General features: G+C 46.0%; 1 protein-coding gene across 1 annotated transcript; it reads right to left on the bottom strand.

Annotated features, from left to right (window-relative positions):
- Nucleotides 1-6,627: 6,627 nt before the first annotated feature.
- On the bottom strand, nt 6,628-8,240 carry LOC125513802 (50S ribosomal protein L3, chloroplastic). The gene is made up of 2 exons (XM_048679010.1): nt 7,637-8,240; nt 6,628-7,041 (listed from the first exon to the last, which is right to left on the bottom strand). Exons 1-2 carry the CDS (start codon nt 8,139-8,141, stop codon nt 6,752-6,754), a joined length of 795 nt encoding a protein of 264 aa, XP_048534967.1. The 5' UTR covers nt 8,142-8,240; the 3' UTR covers nt 6,628-6,751.
- Nucleotides 8,241-16,376: the final 8,136 nt, after the last annotated feature.

Below are 16,376 nucleotides of genomic sequence, written 5' to 3' on the forward strand. Positions count from 1 at the left end.
TCAAACCACGTCGATAGTCAAGTTCCCATATGTCCTGTATATAACCATAATATGTTTCCTTTCCCGTCTTGGTTTCTGCATCAAAGCGGACACCACTGTTTTGGTTGGTGCTCTTCTTATCTTGGGCGATCGTGTAAAATGTATTACCATTTATCTCGTACCCTTTGAAAGTTATTATATTCGAAGATGGTAACTGGGACAGCAAGTATAGGTCATCTTCAATGGAGGCGTCATGCATGGTACGTGTCTGCAACCAGCTGGCGAAACTCCTGGTTTGTTCACGTGTAATCCAGTCATCAGACCGCTCCGGGTGTTTGGAGCATAGCAAATTCTTGTGTTCATCCATATACGGAGCCACCAAGGCGGAATTCTGTAGAACTGTGTAATGTGCTTCAGTGAGAGAATGTCCGTCCATACATATTATTTGTTCCCCTCCTAGCGTGCCTTTTCCATCCAGTCTGCCCTTATGCCGCGATTCAGGAACACCAATCGGCTTAAGGTCAGGAATAAAGTCAATACAAAACTCAATGACCTCCTCATTTTCATGGCCCTTGGAGATGCTTCCTTCTGGCTTAGCACGTTTATGAACATATTTCTTTAAGACTCCCACGAACCTCTCAAAGGGGAACATATTGTGTAGAAATACGGGACCCAAAACGTTAATCTCTTCGCATAGGTGAACTAGGACGTGCGTCATGATGTTGAAGAAGGATGGTGGGAACACCAACTCGAAACTGACAAGACATTGCACCAAATCATTCTCTAACCTTGGTATGATTTCTGGATCGATTACCTTCTGAGAGATTGCATTGAGAAATGCACATAGCTTCACAATGGCTAATCAAACATTTTCCGGTAGAAGCCCCCTCAATGCAACCGGAAGCAGTTGCGTCATAATCATGTGGCAGTCATGAGACTTCAGGTTCTGGAACTTTTTCTCTGCCATGTTTATTATTCCCTTTATATTCGACGAGAAGCCAGACGGTACCTTAATACTGAGCATGCATTCAAAGAAGATTTCCTTCTCTTCTTTGGTAAGAGCGTAGCTTTGCATGACCCTGATGTATGCCGTCTTTTCCGTGCATACGTTGCTGGTCCTCCCGTGCCTCAGGTGTATCTTTTGTCTTCCCATACACGCCCAAGAAGCCAAGCAGGGTCACACAAAGATTCTTCGTCACGTGCATCATGTCGATTGCGGAGCGGACCTCTAGGTCTTTCCAATAGGGCAGGTCCCAAAATATAGATTTCTTCTTCCACATGGGTGTGCGTCCGTCGGCGTCATTCGGAACAGGTTGTCCACCAGGACCTTTTCCAAAGACCACCTTCAAATCCTTGACCATATCATGTACATCAGCACCAGTACGGTGGCGAGGCTTCGTCCAGTGAACCGCCTCACCTTTGAAATGCTTGCCTTTCTTTATTACGGGATGCCTGCTCGAAAGAAATCGACGATGTCCCAGGTACACATTCTTCTTACAATTAGCCAATTATATACTGTCGGTATCGTCCAAACAGTGCGTGCATGCGCGGTATCCCTTGTTTGTCTGTCCTGAAAGGTTACTGAGAGCAGGCCAATCATTGATGGTCACGAACAGCAACGCCTTTAGGTCAAATTCTTCCCCCATGTGCTCATCCCACACACGTACACCTGTTCCATTTCACAGTTGTAAGAGTTCTTCAACTAATGGCCTTAGGTACACATCAATGTCGTTGCCGGGTTGCTTAGGGCCTTGGATGAGCACTGGCATCATAATGAACTTCCGCTTCATGCACAACCAAGGAGGAAGGTTATACAAACATAGTCACAGGCCAGGTGCTATGGTTGCTGCTCTGCTCCCCAAAAGGATTAATGCCATCTGCGCTTAGACCAAACCATACACTCCTTGCGTCATCTGCAAACTCCTTCCCGTACTCTCTTTCGATTTTTCTCCACTGCGACCCGTCAGCGGGCACTCTCAACTTTCCATCTTTCTTACTGTCTTCTCTGTGCCATCGCATCGCCTTGGCAATGCTCTTTTTTTGGAACAAACGTTTCAACCGTGGTATTATAGGAGCATACCACATCACCTTGGCAGGAATATTCTTCCTGGGGCGCTCGCCCTTGACATCACCAGGGTCATCGCGGCTGATCTTATAGCGCAATGCACCGCATACCGGGCAAGCGTTCAAATCCTCGTACTCACCTCGGTAGAGGATGCATTAGGGCATGCATGTATCTTCTGCACCTCTAACCCTAGAGGGCAGACAGCCTTCTTTGCTTTGTACGTACTCTCAGGCAATTCGTTGTCCTTTGGAAGCATATCCTTTATCATTACCAGCAACTTTCCAAATTCCTTGTCAGATACATCATTCTCTGCCTTCCATTGCAGCAATTCGAGTGTGGTAACCAGCATTTTCTTGTCACCTACGCAATTCGGGTACAACAATTTTTTGTGATCCTCTAACATGCGCTGCAACTTCTTCTTCTCCAAATCACTTGCGCAGTTTCTCTTTGCATCGGCAATGGCCCGACCAAAATCATCAACGGGCTCATCTGATGCCTCTTCTTCAGCTTCTTCCCGCATTGCCGGCTCAGCTTCTTCCCGCATTACCGGCTCAGCTTCTTCCCCCATTGTTGTATCATCGTATTCAGGGAACCCATGGCCAGGATAGCTGTCGTCGTCCTCTTCTTCTTCATTGTCTTCCATCATAACCCCTCTTTCTACGTGCTTGGTCCAAACATTATAGTGGGGCACGAAACCGGACTTAAACAGGTGGACGTGAATGATTCTTGACTTAGAGTAATTTTGACCATTCTTACAGACAGCACATGGACAAGGCATAAAACCGTCCGCCCGCTTGTTTGCCTCAGCCGCAAGCAGAAAAGTTTGCACGCCATTAGTGAACTCGGGAGAGCATCGGTCATCGTACATCCATTGTTGGCTCATCTTCAATACACAGCACCAAAAACACCAACTTAATACAAGTTCATACATAAAGTTCATACAACACTTAAATGCAACAAACAAATAACTCTCTAGCTAAAGCATTTAAATGCAACAACAAATGCGATCAAGATCGCAGCTAAGGTAACAATTGATCCAACAGCATAATGATACCAAGCCTCACTATCGATGGCATATTTTCTAATCTTTCTAACCTTCAAGCGCATTTTCTCCATCTTGATCTTGTGATAATCGACGACATCGGCAACATGCAACTCCAATTCCATCTTCTCTCCCTCAATTCTTTTCAATTTTTCTTTCAAGTACTCGTCTTCTCTTTCAACTAAATTTAACCTCTCGACAATAGGGTCGGTTGGAATTTCCGGTTCACATACCTCCTAGGAAAAATATCTATGTCAACTTGATGGGCATAATTTGTCATAAACACGAAATGCAACTAGTTTTAAAAGAGATTATATATACCACATCCGAATCATAACAAGGACGAGGGCCGACGGATATCAAAACCATGGCACTATGTATAACAAACAACGTACGGGTAAGATAATTATACGAGTAACTATATATCCAAATCACACAAACATCAATTTTTATATAAAATTTCATGAACAAGAGGCTCACCACAAGGTGGTGCCGGCGACGGGACGGTGCGGGCGATCGACGGTGGTTACGGCGGAGATTTAGAAGGCACTAAGTAAACCACACCTACATATGCAAACTAAGTGTTATTTTTGACCTCAAATTGCATATAAATCAAATACTAGCACATATAAATCCTCCCAAATTACTAAACTCACAAATTAAACATTATATAAAGCATTGCAAGAGCTAATCTAGCAATGAGATATGAAAGGACAAAGTTGCTAACCTTTGTGATCATTTGAATCGATGGGGACCTTCAAATCTTGACAAATTTTGGGCAAAATGTGTGATGAGCTCGAGAAGAAGAGGGGAAGAACAGAGAGGGAGGGGAAAGGGGAAGAACAGAGCGAGCTCGGGTGGACGAAGGGTTTATGTAGGACGACCTTTAGTACCGGTTCGTGACACGAACCGGTACTAAAGGTGCTGGAGGGGCCCCAGACCGACAACATCCTGCCAGCACTCTCATTAGTACCGGTTCGTGGCACGAACCGGTGCTAAAGGTTCGCCATGAACCGGTACTAATGAGAGCGGCCCGGCTAGCCGTTGGAACCGGCACTAATGTACACATTAGTGCTGGCTCTAATTCAAACCGGCACTAATGTGCTTCACATTTGACCCTTTTTCTACTAGTGCAGAGACACAAATACCTTGCAATTTATGTTTTTTTAGATAAGGAATGTTAAAAAAGAGAGGCCGGGGAAGTAAAATTCTCCACCAATTTTAAAGACCCTCACCCCGCCCCCGCCCCGTGTCACCTACACGGGAGGCGATCGCGCCGCCGGCCCTAGGCCTACTCCCCTCGTCTCCTCCCTCCTGCCGCCGCCTGAGATCCCGCCAGCGAAGCCTAGCCTGTGATGGCGGCAGCGGCGGGGCCTTCGGCCTCGTGTGGTGGTGGTGAGCTCTCTTGGCGCGGCGGTGATCCAGGGGCAAGGAGCGGCGGGATCCCGGTGACATGCGTGACGACGGCGACAGCAGAGGCACGACATCCCCGTGGCGGGGGCGCCCCCGAGGTGGCGACCGGGATCATGGGTCTCGCCTTGCCCAGATGGGCTTGGGCAGGCCGACTGGTGTGCATCTATAGGCTAGCGTGGTGGGCCTGACGACGCCGATTGTAGGCACCGTGGTGGTGCCACGACCGGTTAGGCAGCGGCGGCCTGGATCCCTTTCGTCCATTCCCCGGCAGAGATGGCGGCGATCCGTGCACGAGATGCTTGATGGAGGCTCTTCGAATAGATCTGGGTGAAAACTTGCTCTCGGCAAGCTGCCGAGGCCGGCGGTGGCGGCACTATCTGCGTCGTTCTCTTCTTGAAGGTATCGCTGTGGCGAAGTTCAAGGCCACTCTATGCTACCTCCAAGGGAAACCCTATATCAGTAGATTGGATGATGGCGGCGCTCTGGTGTTGCTTCCCCCTTGGGGGCGTCATTCTTGGAGGTGAACACGGACTCGAGGGACCAGTGGACAACTTCATTGATGGCGGCAGATCTCAGCGGTGTGGTGCAGTGGATACTCGACGTTCGATGAGCGGAAATGGACTCATGTAGGAGGAGGGCGTTATCTGGCGTCATGGTGGCGTCGATGGCAGAGAGGCCTGACAAGGTCGGTGCGTTAGTTCCTACTCTGAAGATGGATTGGTGGAAGACGCTGGCACGACACATGAGAGTGCCTCGCACTAGTTTGTACCCCAAACCCAATATGTGGCTTGGTTGGGCCCTCCGGCTTTAGAGATGTTAGGCTTTGGTGCTTTGGTATTAGGCTCAGACTATCGGTACCCCTTCATCAAGTGGATATGAGTAACGACAGATGTTGCTAAGATGGTGGCTTCAGACTAATTGATATACTGCTTTATAAGGTCTTTACGAATAATTAATAAAATGGATGCGTGCTTGTAAGGTCTTTATGAATAACTAATATAATGGTTGCATGCATCACTCAGATGCAGAGGTCGGGTAGTCCTTTTTATCTTAAAAAAAGAATGTTAAAAAATCGACATCAGATTTGTAATGTTACCCAGTGAACGCCAGATTTCAGATAGATTTGTCATGCTTGTGTGTAAGGATTTGTCATGTTCTAAAGTAAATTGCCATGCAGTGTAAAAAAATTATCAAACAAATTACAATGCTGCAGCAAGTAATTCCCACGCGTACGATTGGGATCCAGCGTACCTGAGGACACCAAACTTTTAGCCCTAAAAATCTGATGTCAGATGTATATTGGAGTCCTTCCAGATTTAATTGTGTTTCTCACAGAGGGGATCACAGGTATATTTTGCTTGGTACAAGCTGACATACAGATTCCAGTGTTTCCTTTCTTAAGTACTGCTTTTTCGACACTGTTATTGTTTACACTATCCTTCATTCCATATGTGTGTTTTGAGCAGTGATGCACTGTCAGGCCCCAAGTCAACCCGATGCCTGAAACCTGAAGCTACTTGCAAGTGTTCAAATGTTCAGAATGTTCAGAACAACGCTAAACAGGGAAGGGAGAGAGGGAATGACTAGATGCAAGCTTAGTGCTGCCAGTCGATCTACTGGTCTACATTCTTGCGTACTCAGTGTTCGGATTAATTGTAACTTTTGCAGTACTTAAGTACGTATGTAAGCAGAGTTTAACCACTGTAAACCAAACATAGGCACTGCGTCTTTGATATACAGGGCAGCGCAGAGGGTGGGTGGGAGGCAAGCTATCAAATAAAAGAAACAAAATTATCATTCTCTTCCATTTTCCCTTCTACTTCTACACTTCTCCTGCAAACAACTACTCCCTCTGTCCCATAATATAAGAGCGCTTTTGACACTATGTCCCATAATATAAGAGCGCTTTTGACACCATGTATCTCTCTATCGGCAAGCCAGCTGCCTCTCAGATTCCATCGGTTGTTTGCAAGGTCCTGACATGCACCCTGTGGGCATGCCAATATCTATAATCAACCTATAATTACAGTAAAATCTGATCCCAAGCATAAGACAATAGAGAGAATCTGCTTCGTTTTGAGTCCAAAAGAAGGTGAAGAAGTGGTTGACAACATGGAGGAGAATGCACTTGTGTCCAAAGATTAGCTTTAGCGAACTGAACATGTATACAAAACCTGGACCTGGGAATACAACATAGCCAGACATGGAAAAGGAAACAAATGAACTCTTACAAGATGAAACACAGCACAGATCTAGCTCTTGGGGATGTTCTTGCCGACAATCTTCGCTGGCGTGATGCGGAGAAGGTTCCCCTGCTTCCCGGGAATGGCTCCCTTGATCATCACAACTTTGAGATCATTGTCAATCCTGACAATCTTGAGCTTCCTGATCTTGGTCTTGGTTCCGCCCATCCTCCCGGGCATCTTCTTCCCCTTGTACACCCGCCCTGGGGTTGTCCCCGCACCGATCGAACCTAGGGCTCTGTGGCTCTTGGAACCGTGAGTCATCAGACCACGCTTGAAGTTGTGCCTCTTAATTCCACCTGCACAACAATGACAAACCATGAGGCGAAAATTAACATTATAATAAGTGATGCTGATCCATGTTGTTAGAAATACGAAAATGGACAATGAGAATGTAACAGCCTCACAGGTCGTCAATGTTCTTAGCCAGCATTAAAATAAATCAAGGGCACAACTGATGATTCCCCATGTTAGCTATGAGAAAAGCATGTCACAAGCTGTCAATATTCGAAACAAAGAGCACAAAGGATGTTGATCGATGTTGCTAGCCTTCAGCAACTGAACCACGGGTATGTTACAAGCTGTCAATATTCGTAACTTTCAGACAAAGAAATCAATGAAATGAAACATGGGCATGTCACAGACTGTCAATGTTCATAACATTCAGCAAATTAAATCAAGGCCAATGCCAATGCTTGCATTAAGCCGCAAATAAAGGAGCTGTAAACGCTGTCAAGCACTGAAACGAATGTTAGGCATTGCAAACCAATACATTGCATTGACATGAATGGCATTGAGGAAATGACATTTGTATGTTGGTAATTTCAGGCGTTGGGTACACGGGATGGTTCAAGCATTGACAGGAAATCGAATTGGGATCGAAGCGTCGCTCACCTTGGAATCCCTTTCCGATGGATTTGGCGGAGACGTCGACGAGGTCGCCCTCCTTGAAGAGCTCGTTGAACTCGAGCGCCTGGCCGGGGTCGAAGGCGTCGACGGCCACCAGGCGGAACTCCTGCAGGTGCCGCAGCGGCGGCGCGCTGGCCTTGCCGAGGTGGCCCAGCTCCGGGCGGGTGAGCTTGTCCTCGCGCACGCCGTGGTACCCGACCTGCACGGCGTCGTAGCCGTCGGTGGCGGCGGTCTTCACCTGCGTCACCACGTTGCCCCCCTCCCTGAACCCGACCACCGTCACCGGCACCGGCTTCCCGTTTTCCGGGTCGAAGTAGGTCATCATCCCCACCTTGGTCGCCATCACCCCGACGCCCGCCTCGTACGACGCCGCGCGCACCACCGCCAGCGACGGCCTCCTACGACCTGCCGCCGCAGCGAAGGACACGCCGCGACGGCGCGGGGCGAGGAAGCCCAGTGCGCCGCCGATGCTCGCGGCCGCCATGGCCATGGCTGATGGATTCGAGCGAGATTAGTGCGGCGGGGGCGCTCACTCTGCTGCTGCTGGCAGTGTTGTTTTGGTTTGGGATTTATGCGGTGCGGATAGGGGTTTGCGGCTACCTCCCCTTATCCTCCCGCCCGTGGGAGGCGATTTCACGGTCTTCCGCCTTCTTTCGACGAAAGCGTATACAGCGGACCAAGAAGACACCTCCCCAGCTAGTACATGGGGCACAAGGGCGCGTCTGGTTGATGCACCCAACAAACAGGGCGAGTGGATACAACAATGGTTGCTCACATGAATAGATGGTCGACACGCGCATGAAGCGTGAAGCACTCAAATCAACCATTTTTGTGGAGCCAAGCCGAGAAAGACGCAAGGGGGGAAGTGTAAGTACGTGGGGCTATAGGCGGGAGATGGTGGGACACAAAATTTTGCAGGCGCAGGATGGCGCGAAATCTGCAGTCACATCCCCTTTACTCGCTCACTTCGGCCTTGGTTCTCGACACCGGCGTGGGCGCGACTTAGATCTGCAATACCAGCAATGGCAATGATAACTTAGAGCATATACAGTCGGACTCCTTAGCCCCCCCCCCCCCCCCCCCCCCCCACACCACTCTTCCCATCCGGTCGGGCGGCCCGGTCACTGGTCGGACACAAAAACCTGACCCAACTGGACTCCTCAAGCCGGCCCTAGTAGTTGCAACTTAATAGTCTTTTGTGTGGCACTTGTTGTGCTTTATGCATGGGTTACTAGTTTTGATTACTCCCACATTATAGAGAAACAAATTAGCGGTTGCAGTCTTTTAGGTGGCAAATGTTATACTTTACCGATGGCAATTCTGCCAGGTCCTCTGATGTGACAGGCTCCATTCACAACAAGTCCACGGCCTCGCTCGGGGCTCGGCCCGCAAGACAAAGGAAGACCAACCCACGCAATCGTGGGCTGGAGTGGGTGTGAACAAGTCGGTAGGCGACAACTACTTATGCCCACGCCCAGGAGAGGAAGGTCATCCAGTGGATCACGGCACCCGACGGCGGCGGCTCTCTCTTCTTCGTATTCCCCATTTTCTCTCTCCATTCGTGTACCAGCTATTGTAATCGCTATTCGAGACTCGGATTCGTGAGCAAGTGCAATAGATCGTGCGAAGAACAGCTAGGTTGCTAACATCTGGTATTCAGAGCCTTGGATTTGAGCCCTGGCGGATCTCGGGAGACGCAGCTGCAAAAATCGATCAAGGATTGCATCATCGCAATTGGGTCCCGCATTCAAGGACTACTTCGACAAGTTGACGTTGTCGCTCGACGGCATCTACGTGGACATCCTCTCCTCGACGGCTAAACTGGACGATCTAGTCTAGTGGCAATCTATCTGGAGCGGCATGTTGACCAACTCTCCACCGCGGTCGTCGAGTTCCAGCAGGCGCGACCCGTGGTGGAGGAGGAGCATCCGCCTGCTCCACCACTTGCGTCCCTACGTGACCATCTGGGCGCCAGCGAGGACACGGGGGGTGGCACCCCCGAGCCAATGGGCCATGGCATTGACGTCCTGCAGCGGGGTCTGGCACCAGCGTCCACGTCAATGTTCACCCCAGCCAACGGGCAGTCTGCTTCCCTGTCACCCATGGCACTTCCTTCTCCATATGCGCAAGTTAGTCAACAGCCCGCGGGGATCGGCCAGACTCATCCGTTGATTGCCTTTCCCCAATTCTTTGGCGAGAATCCATGCCTCTGGAAAACCTTATGCGAGCAGTACTTCCATATGTTTACGATTCAGGAGAACTCTTGGGTTCCCATGGCCACATTGAATTTTTCGGGCACGGCTTCAGTGTGGTTATAGTCGATTTAGAAGAGACTTTCTGAATTTGATTGGGAATCGTTCTCTTCCTTGCTGTGCACCCATTTGGGTCATGATCGTCATCAACTTCTCATCCATCAATCTTATACGCTTGCACAAACAACTTCTGTGCCAGATTATATTGAGCGATTTGAACAAATCATTAGTCATTTGTCTACTTATTCTAATTCAATTCATCCTTATTATTACCTCACTCATTTGGTTGAGAAACTCCAGGCGGACATACACGCGATCGTGCTGGTGCAATGGTCGCCGGACCTTGACACGGCGTGTGCACTCGCACTTCTGCAAGAAGAAGTGGCAGATGGCGCCACGATGGAACGGCCATACCAACCCACGGTGGCCCGAGCTGCGGACCTGGCGAACCGGGCGCACGCGGGGGTGCCCATGGTGCTCCACCACCGCCACCGTAGGGGCGCCCACCTACGACATCGACTGCTCCAGAACTCTGGGTCGGCGATGCGCACCGCGGCGACAGCTCCAAGATCAAGGCGCTGCGCGAATACCATCAAGATCGCGGGCTCTGTTTCAAGTGTGGTGAGCGCTGGGGGCAGGACCACACTTGCCCCACCAGCGTGCAACTGCACATTGTTGAGGAGCTGTTCGAGCTCTTTGGCATCAACGGGAGCGACGAGCCTCAGGCCGCCCCAATGGAGACGGCGATGGCTATTTCACGCCAGGCCCTCATCGAGAGAACTCCACCCAAGGCAATCAAACTCCAAGCATGTCTCCAAGGCCGTGCCATCCTGCTCTTGGTAGACTCGGGCAACTCCACATCCTTCCTCGACGCTGAGCTGGCAACCTCTCTTTCAAGGGTGACACCTTTGGAAAGGCCCTGTCAAGTTAAGGTAGCCAATGGGGGAGCTCTGTTGTGTTTCACACATTCCCAAGTGTCGTTGGTCGTCTCAAGAGCAGGAGTTTGTCATTGATATGAAGATCCTCGCTCTGGGCATGTACGACGTGATTCTTGGTATGGAGTGGCTCGAGGAGCACATCCCAATGAATGTGGATTGGCGCGGCAAGCACCTCTTGATCACCCCTCCTACGGGGTGATAAGTCAATTTTGCATCATGTTTTCTTACTGTTATTTATAATATTTTTATCCATAATAATGCTTTTTGGAGTAATTCTAATGCCTTTTCTCTCATAATTTGAAAGGAACACACCAAGAGGGAGAATTCCGGCAGCTGGAAATCTGGACCTGGAAAAGCTACGTGAGGCCACCTATTCTTCACAACTCCAAATATTTATGTATTATTTGAGAGATATTGGAGCCAATAAACACCAGAGGGGGGGCCACCAGGTGGGCACAACCCACCTGGGCGCGCCAGGCCCCCCAGGCGCGCCCTAGTGGGTTGTGGCCTCCGCGGCCCACCTCCGGTGCCCATCTTCGGGTATATAAGTCATTTTGACCTAGAAAAAATACGGAGGAGACTTTCAGGACGAAGCGCCGCCGCCTCGAGGCAGAACTTGGGTAGGAGCACTTTTTCCCTCCAGCGGAGCGATTCGGCGAGGGAACTTCCCTCCCGGAGGGGGGAAATCATCGGCATCATCATCACCAACAACTCTCGCATCTTGGGGGGGGGGCAATCTCCATCAACATCTTCAACAACACCATCTCCTCTCAAACCCTAGTTCATCTCTTGTGTTCAATCTTGTTACCGGAACTATAGATTGGTGCTTGTGGGTGACTAGTAGTGTTGATTACATCTTGTAGTTGATTACTATATGGTTTATTTGGTGGAAGATTATATGTTCAAATCCATTATGCTATTTAATAATCCTCTGATCATGAACATGTTTATCATTTGTGAGTAGTTACTTTTGTTCTTGAGGTCACGGAGAAATCATGTTGCAAGTAATCATGTGAACTTGATATGTGTTTGATATTTGATACTATGTATGTTGTTATTCCCTTAGTGGTGTCATGTGAACATCGACTACATGACACTTCACCATGTTTGGGCCTAAGGGAATGCATTGTGGAGTAGCAATTAGATGGTGGGTTGCGAGAGTGACAGAAGCTTAAACCCCAGTTTATGCGCTATTTCGCAAGGGACCGATTAGATCCAAAAGTTTAATGCTATGGTTAGAATTTATTCTTAATACTTTTCTCATAGTTGTGGATGCTTGCGGGAGGGTTAATCATAAGTAGGAGGTTTTTTCAAGTAAGAACAACACGTAAGCACCGGTCCACCCACATATCAAATTATAAAGTAGCGAACACAAATCAAACCAACATGATGAAAGTGACCAGATGAAATTCCCGTGTACCCTCAAGAACGCTTTGCTTATCGCAAGAGACCATTTTGGCCTGTTCTTTGCCTCAAAAGGATTGGGCTACCTTGCTGCACTTTTGTTACTATTATCGTTACTTGCTCGTTACAAATTATCTTGCTATCAAACTACTCTGCTACTTACAGTCTCAGCACTTGCAGACATTACCTTACTGAAAACTACTTGTCATTTCCTTCTACTCCTCGTTGGGTTCGACACTCTTACTTATCGAAAAGAGCTACAATTGACCCCCTATACTTTTGGGTCATCAAGGCTATTTTCTGGCACCATTTCCGGGGAGTGAAGCACCTTTGGTAAGTGGAATTTGGTAAGGAAACATTTATATAGTGTGCTAAAATTTATAGTCACTTGTTACTATGGAAAACAATCCTTTGAGGGGTTTGTTCGGGGTATCTTCACCTCGTCCGGAGCCACAATTAGCAACCCCTCAACCTACTGCACCTACTGAAAATATTGAATATGAAATTCCTTCGGGTATGATAGAACAACTGCTAGCTAATTCTTATGCAGGAGATGGAACCAAACATCCTGATATGCACTTGATATACGTGGAACAAATTTGTGGATTGTTTAAGCTTGTAGGTTTACCCAGGGATGAAGTGATGAAAAAGGTTTTCCCTTTATCTTTGAAGGGAAAAGCATTGGCATGGTATAGGCTATGTGATGATATTGGATCATGGAATTGGAATCATTTGAAATTGGAGTTCCACCAAAAAATTTATCCTATGCATCTAGTTCATCGTGATCGGAATTATATATATAATTTTTGGCCTCGTGAAGGAGAAAGTATCGCTCTAGCTCGGGGGAGGCTTAAGTCAATGTTATACTCATGCCCCAATCATGATCTCTCAAGAGAAATTATTATCCAGAATTTTTATGCTCGGCTTTCTCGTAATGATCAAACCATGCTTGATACTTCTTGTGCTGGTTCATTTATGAAGAAGACTATTGAATTCTGGTGGGATCTTTTGGAAAGAGTTAAATGCAACTCTGAAGATTGGGAACTCGATGAAGGTAAAGAGTCAGGTATTAAACTTAAGTATGATTGTGTTAAATCTTTTATGGATACTGATGCTTTTCAAAAGTTTAGCACTAAATATAGACTTGAATCTTAGATATTAGCCTCCTTTTGTGAATCATTTGCTACTCATGTTGAACTCCCTAAGGAGAAGTGGTTTAAATATCACCCACCTATTAAAGAAGAAATTAAAGAACCAGTACCGGTTAAAGAAGAAACAATACTTTATAATGTTGATCCAGTTGTTCCTTCTGCTTATATTGAGAAACCACCTTTCCCTGTTAGGATTAAGGAACATGCTAAAGTTTCAACTATGGTTAACAAAAGCTATATTATAAGACCTAAACCTGATGAACAAATTAAAGTAGAACCTAGTATTGCTATGGTTAAAGATGTCTTGGAAGAAGATATGGATGGGCATGTTATTTACTTCTGTGAAGAAGCTGCTAGAATTGCTAAACCTGGTAAAAGAGATAAACATAGACATGTTGTTGGCATGCCTGTTATTTCTGTTAAAGTAGGAGATCACTGTTATCATGGTTTATGTGACATGGGTGCTGATGTGAGTGCTATTCCTTACACTTTATATGAAGAAATTATGAAAGACATAACACCTGCTGAGATAGAAGAAATAGATGTTACTATTAAACTTGCTAATAGAGACACCATATCACTGGTTGGGATTATTAGAGATGCTGAAGTCTTGTGTGGGAAAATTAAATACCCTACTGATTTTCTTGTTCTTGGTTCCCCATAAGATGACTTTTGTCACATTATCTTTGGTAGACCTTTCTTGAATACAGTTAATGCTAAGATAGATTGTAAGAAACAAACTATTGGTGTTAGCTTTGGTGATGAGTCTCATGAGTTTAATTTTTCCAAGTTTAGTAAAAATCGTCATGAAAAAGAATTGCCTAGTAAGGATGAATTAATTGGTCTTGCTTCTATTGTTGTTCCACCTACTGATCCTTTAGAACAATATTTGCTAGACCATGAAAATGATTTACATATGCATGAAAGAAATGAAATAGATAATGTTTTGTTTGAACAACGTCCTCTGCTTAAACACAATTTGCCTATTGACACTCTAGGAGGTCCTCCTCCACCTAAAGGTGATCCTGTGTTTGAATTAAAACAATTGCCTGACACTTTGAAATATGCTTATCTTGATGAAAAGAAAATATATCCTGTTATTATTAGTGCTAACCTTTCAGAACATGAAGAAGAAAGATTATTGAAAGTTCTAAGGAAGCACCGGGCTGCTATTGGATATACTCTTGATGATCTAAAGGGCATTAGTCCCACTCCATGTCAGCACAAAATTAATATGGAACCTGATGCTAAACCCGTTGTTGATCACCAACGTCGGTTGAATCCAAAAATGAAGGAAGTGGTAAGAACGGAAATCTTAAAACTTCTGGAAGTAGGTATAATCTATCCTATAGCTGACAGTAGATGGGTAAGTCATGTTCATTGTGTCCCTAAGAAAGGAGGTATTACTGTTGTTCCTAACGGTAAGAATGAACTTATTCCACAAATAATTGTTACATGCTATAGAATGGTAATTGATTACAGAAGATTAAACAAAGCAACTAGAAAAGATTATTACACTTTGCCTTTTATTGATCAAATGCTTGAAAGATTATCTAAGCACACACACTTTTGCTTCCTAGATGGATATTCTGGCTTTTCACAAATACCTGTTTCTGAACCTGATCAAGAAAATACTACTTTTACTTGTCCCTTTGGAACTTATGCTTATAGACGTAATGCCTTTTGGTTTATGTAATGCACCTTCTACCTTTCAAAGATGTATGACTGCTATTCTCTGACTTTTGTGAAAAGATTGTTGAGGTTTTCATGGATGACTTTTCTGTTTATGGGAAGTCTTTTGATGATTGTTTAAGCAATCACTACTAGGGAAAAGCCTAGTAGTAGCGTGGGTTTAATGCCTATTAGTAGCGCGTGGAACCGCACTACTAGTAAGGCGCTACAACTATTACTTAGCAGTAGCGCGTGCGGCACACGCTATTGCTAAGACATATAGCCGCAACGCGTGTTTACTCCAGCGCTACTGCTATTCTAATTAGTAGTAGCGTGTTTCCAGTCCATCGCTACTAGTATTAGTTTTTTCATTTTTTTTATTTCAGTGTATTTACGCGCCGTTATACAAATTTTGGTACAATACCAATTATGAGGTTGTTATATCAATATGTCCATAACAATGTGTCAAATGAAGGTGGATTAGGTTCAAGTGGAGGCAACATGTGGTGCATGTCAAAAGTATACTACTAATCCAAACTTGATCTAGTTTGGACTAGTAGTACTTTTGATGTGCACCATATGTTGCCTCCACTTGAATCTAATCTGCCAACACAAGTTATTTAATCATCATCATAGTCATTACCACCAACAATAGCTATTTAATCATCATAGTCATAGTGTAGCACACATCATCATCTTCAAACTCATTCTAGCTAGCTAATCACCACCGACACTAGCTGCGGTAGCTATCTAATCACCACCAACACTAGATAATAATAATAAACATCATAGTCATTACCACCAACACTAGCTATTTGATCATCATAACTCATTTCTAGCTAGCTAATCACTCATGCTGCTCTCTCTCAGGTAAAATAGCATAAAACATGGGTAGCACTCCTGCTTCATCATGTTGGAGCATGCAGATGAACCTGTCTCCTAATCATAGGCCGCGCTTCTGATTGCTGCCCCCTAGTACTTCTCTGTGATCGTTCACAATTTTGCTCCAGTGTTTCACTATTAAGCATTCCTCGCTTTTAGAAATCCTGATTGCACTAAAGTGCATTGTAGGATATCTTGGCTGTAAGCTAACCATTCTCGTGCGACCTTTAGTCTCGATCCAATGAGGCACAACATTCATCGGGAGTCCCTGTTGAAGAACATTGTATATTAACATACTTAGCAATGAAGTTTAGCTTAAAGATAATGTATGCAAAAGATGCGCTGAGGACAAATAGTAAACATTTTACCATCTTTCCTAAATAGATGTGACCGTAGTTCAATACGAACACTATTGGTCGCACGTTTT

Source organism: Triticum urartu, chromosome 6 (assembly GCF_003073215.2).
Source record: "Triticum urartu cultivar G1812 chromosome 6, Tu2.1, whole genome shotgun sequence".
Lineage (NCBI taxonomy): Eukaryota > Viridiplantae > Streptophyta > Magnoliopsida > Poales > Poaceae > Triticum > Triticum urartu.

Excerpts from the sequence above, each read along its gene's own strand:
- LOC125513802 (XM_048679010.1), bottom strand. The coding sequence starts at position 8,141 with ATGGCCATGGCGGCCGCGAGCATCGGCGGCGCACTGGGCTTCCTCGCC. Across the intron at positions 7,042-7,636 it reads CATCGGAAAGGGATTCCAAG|GTGGAATTAAGAGGCACAAC; the intron begins GTGAGCGACGCT and ends ATTGTTGTGCAG.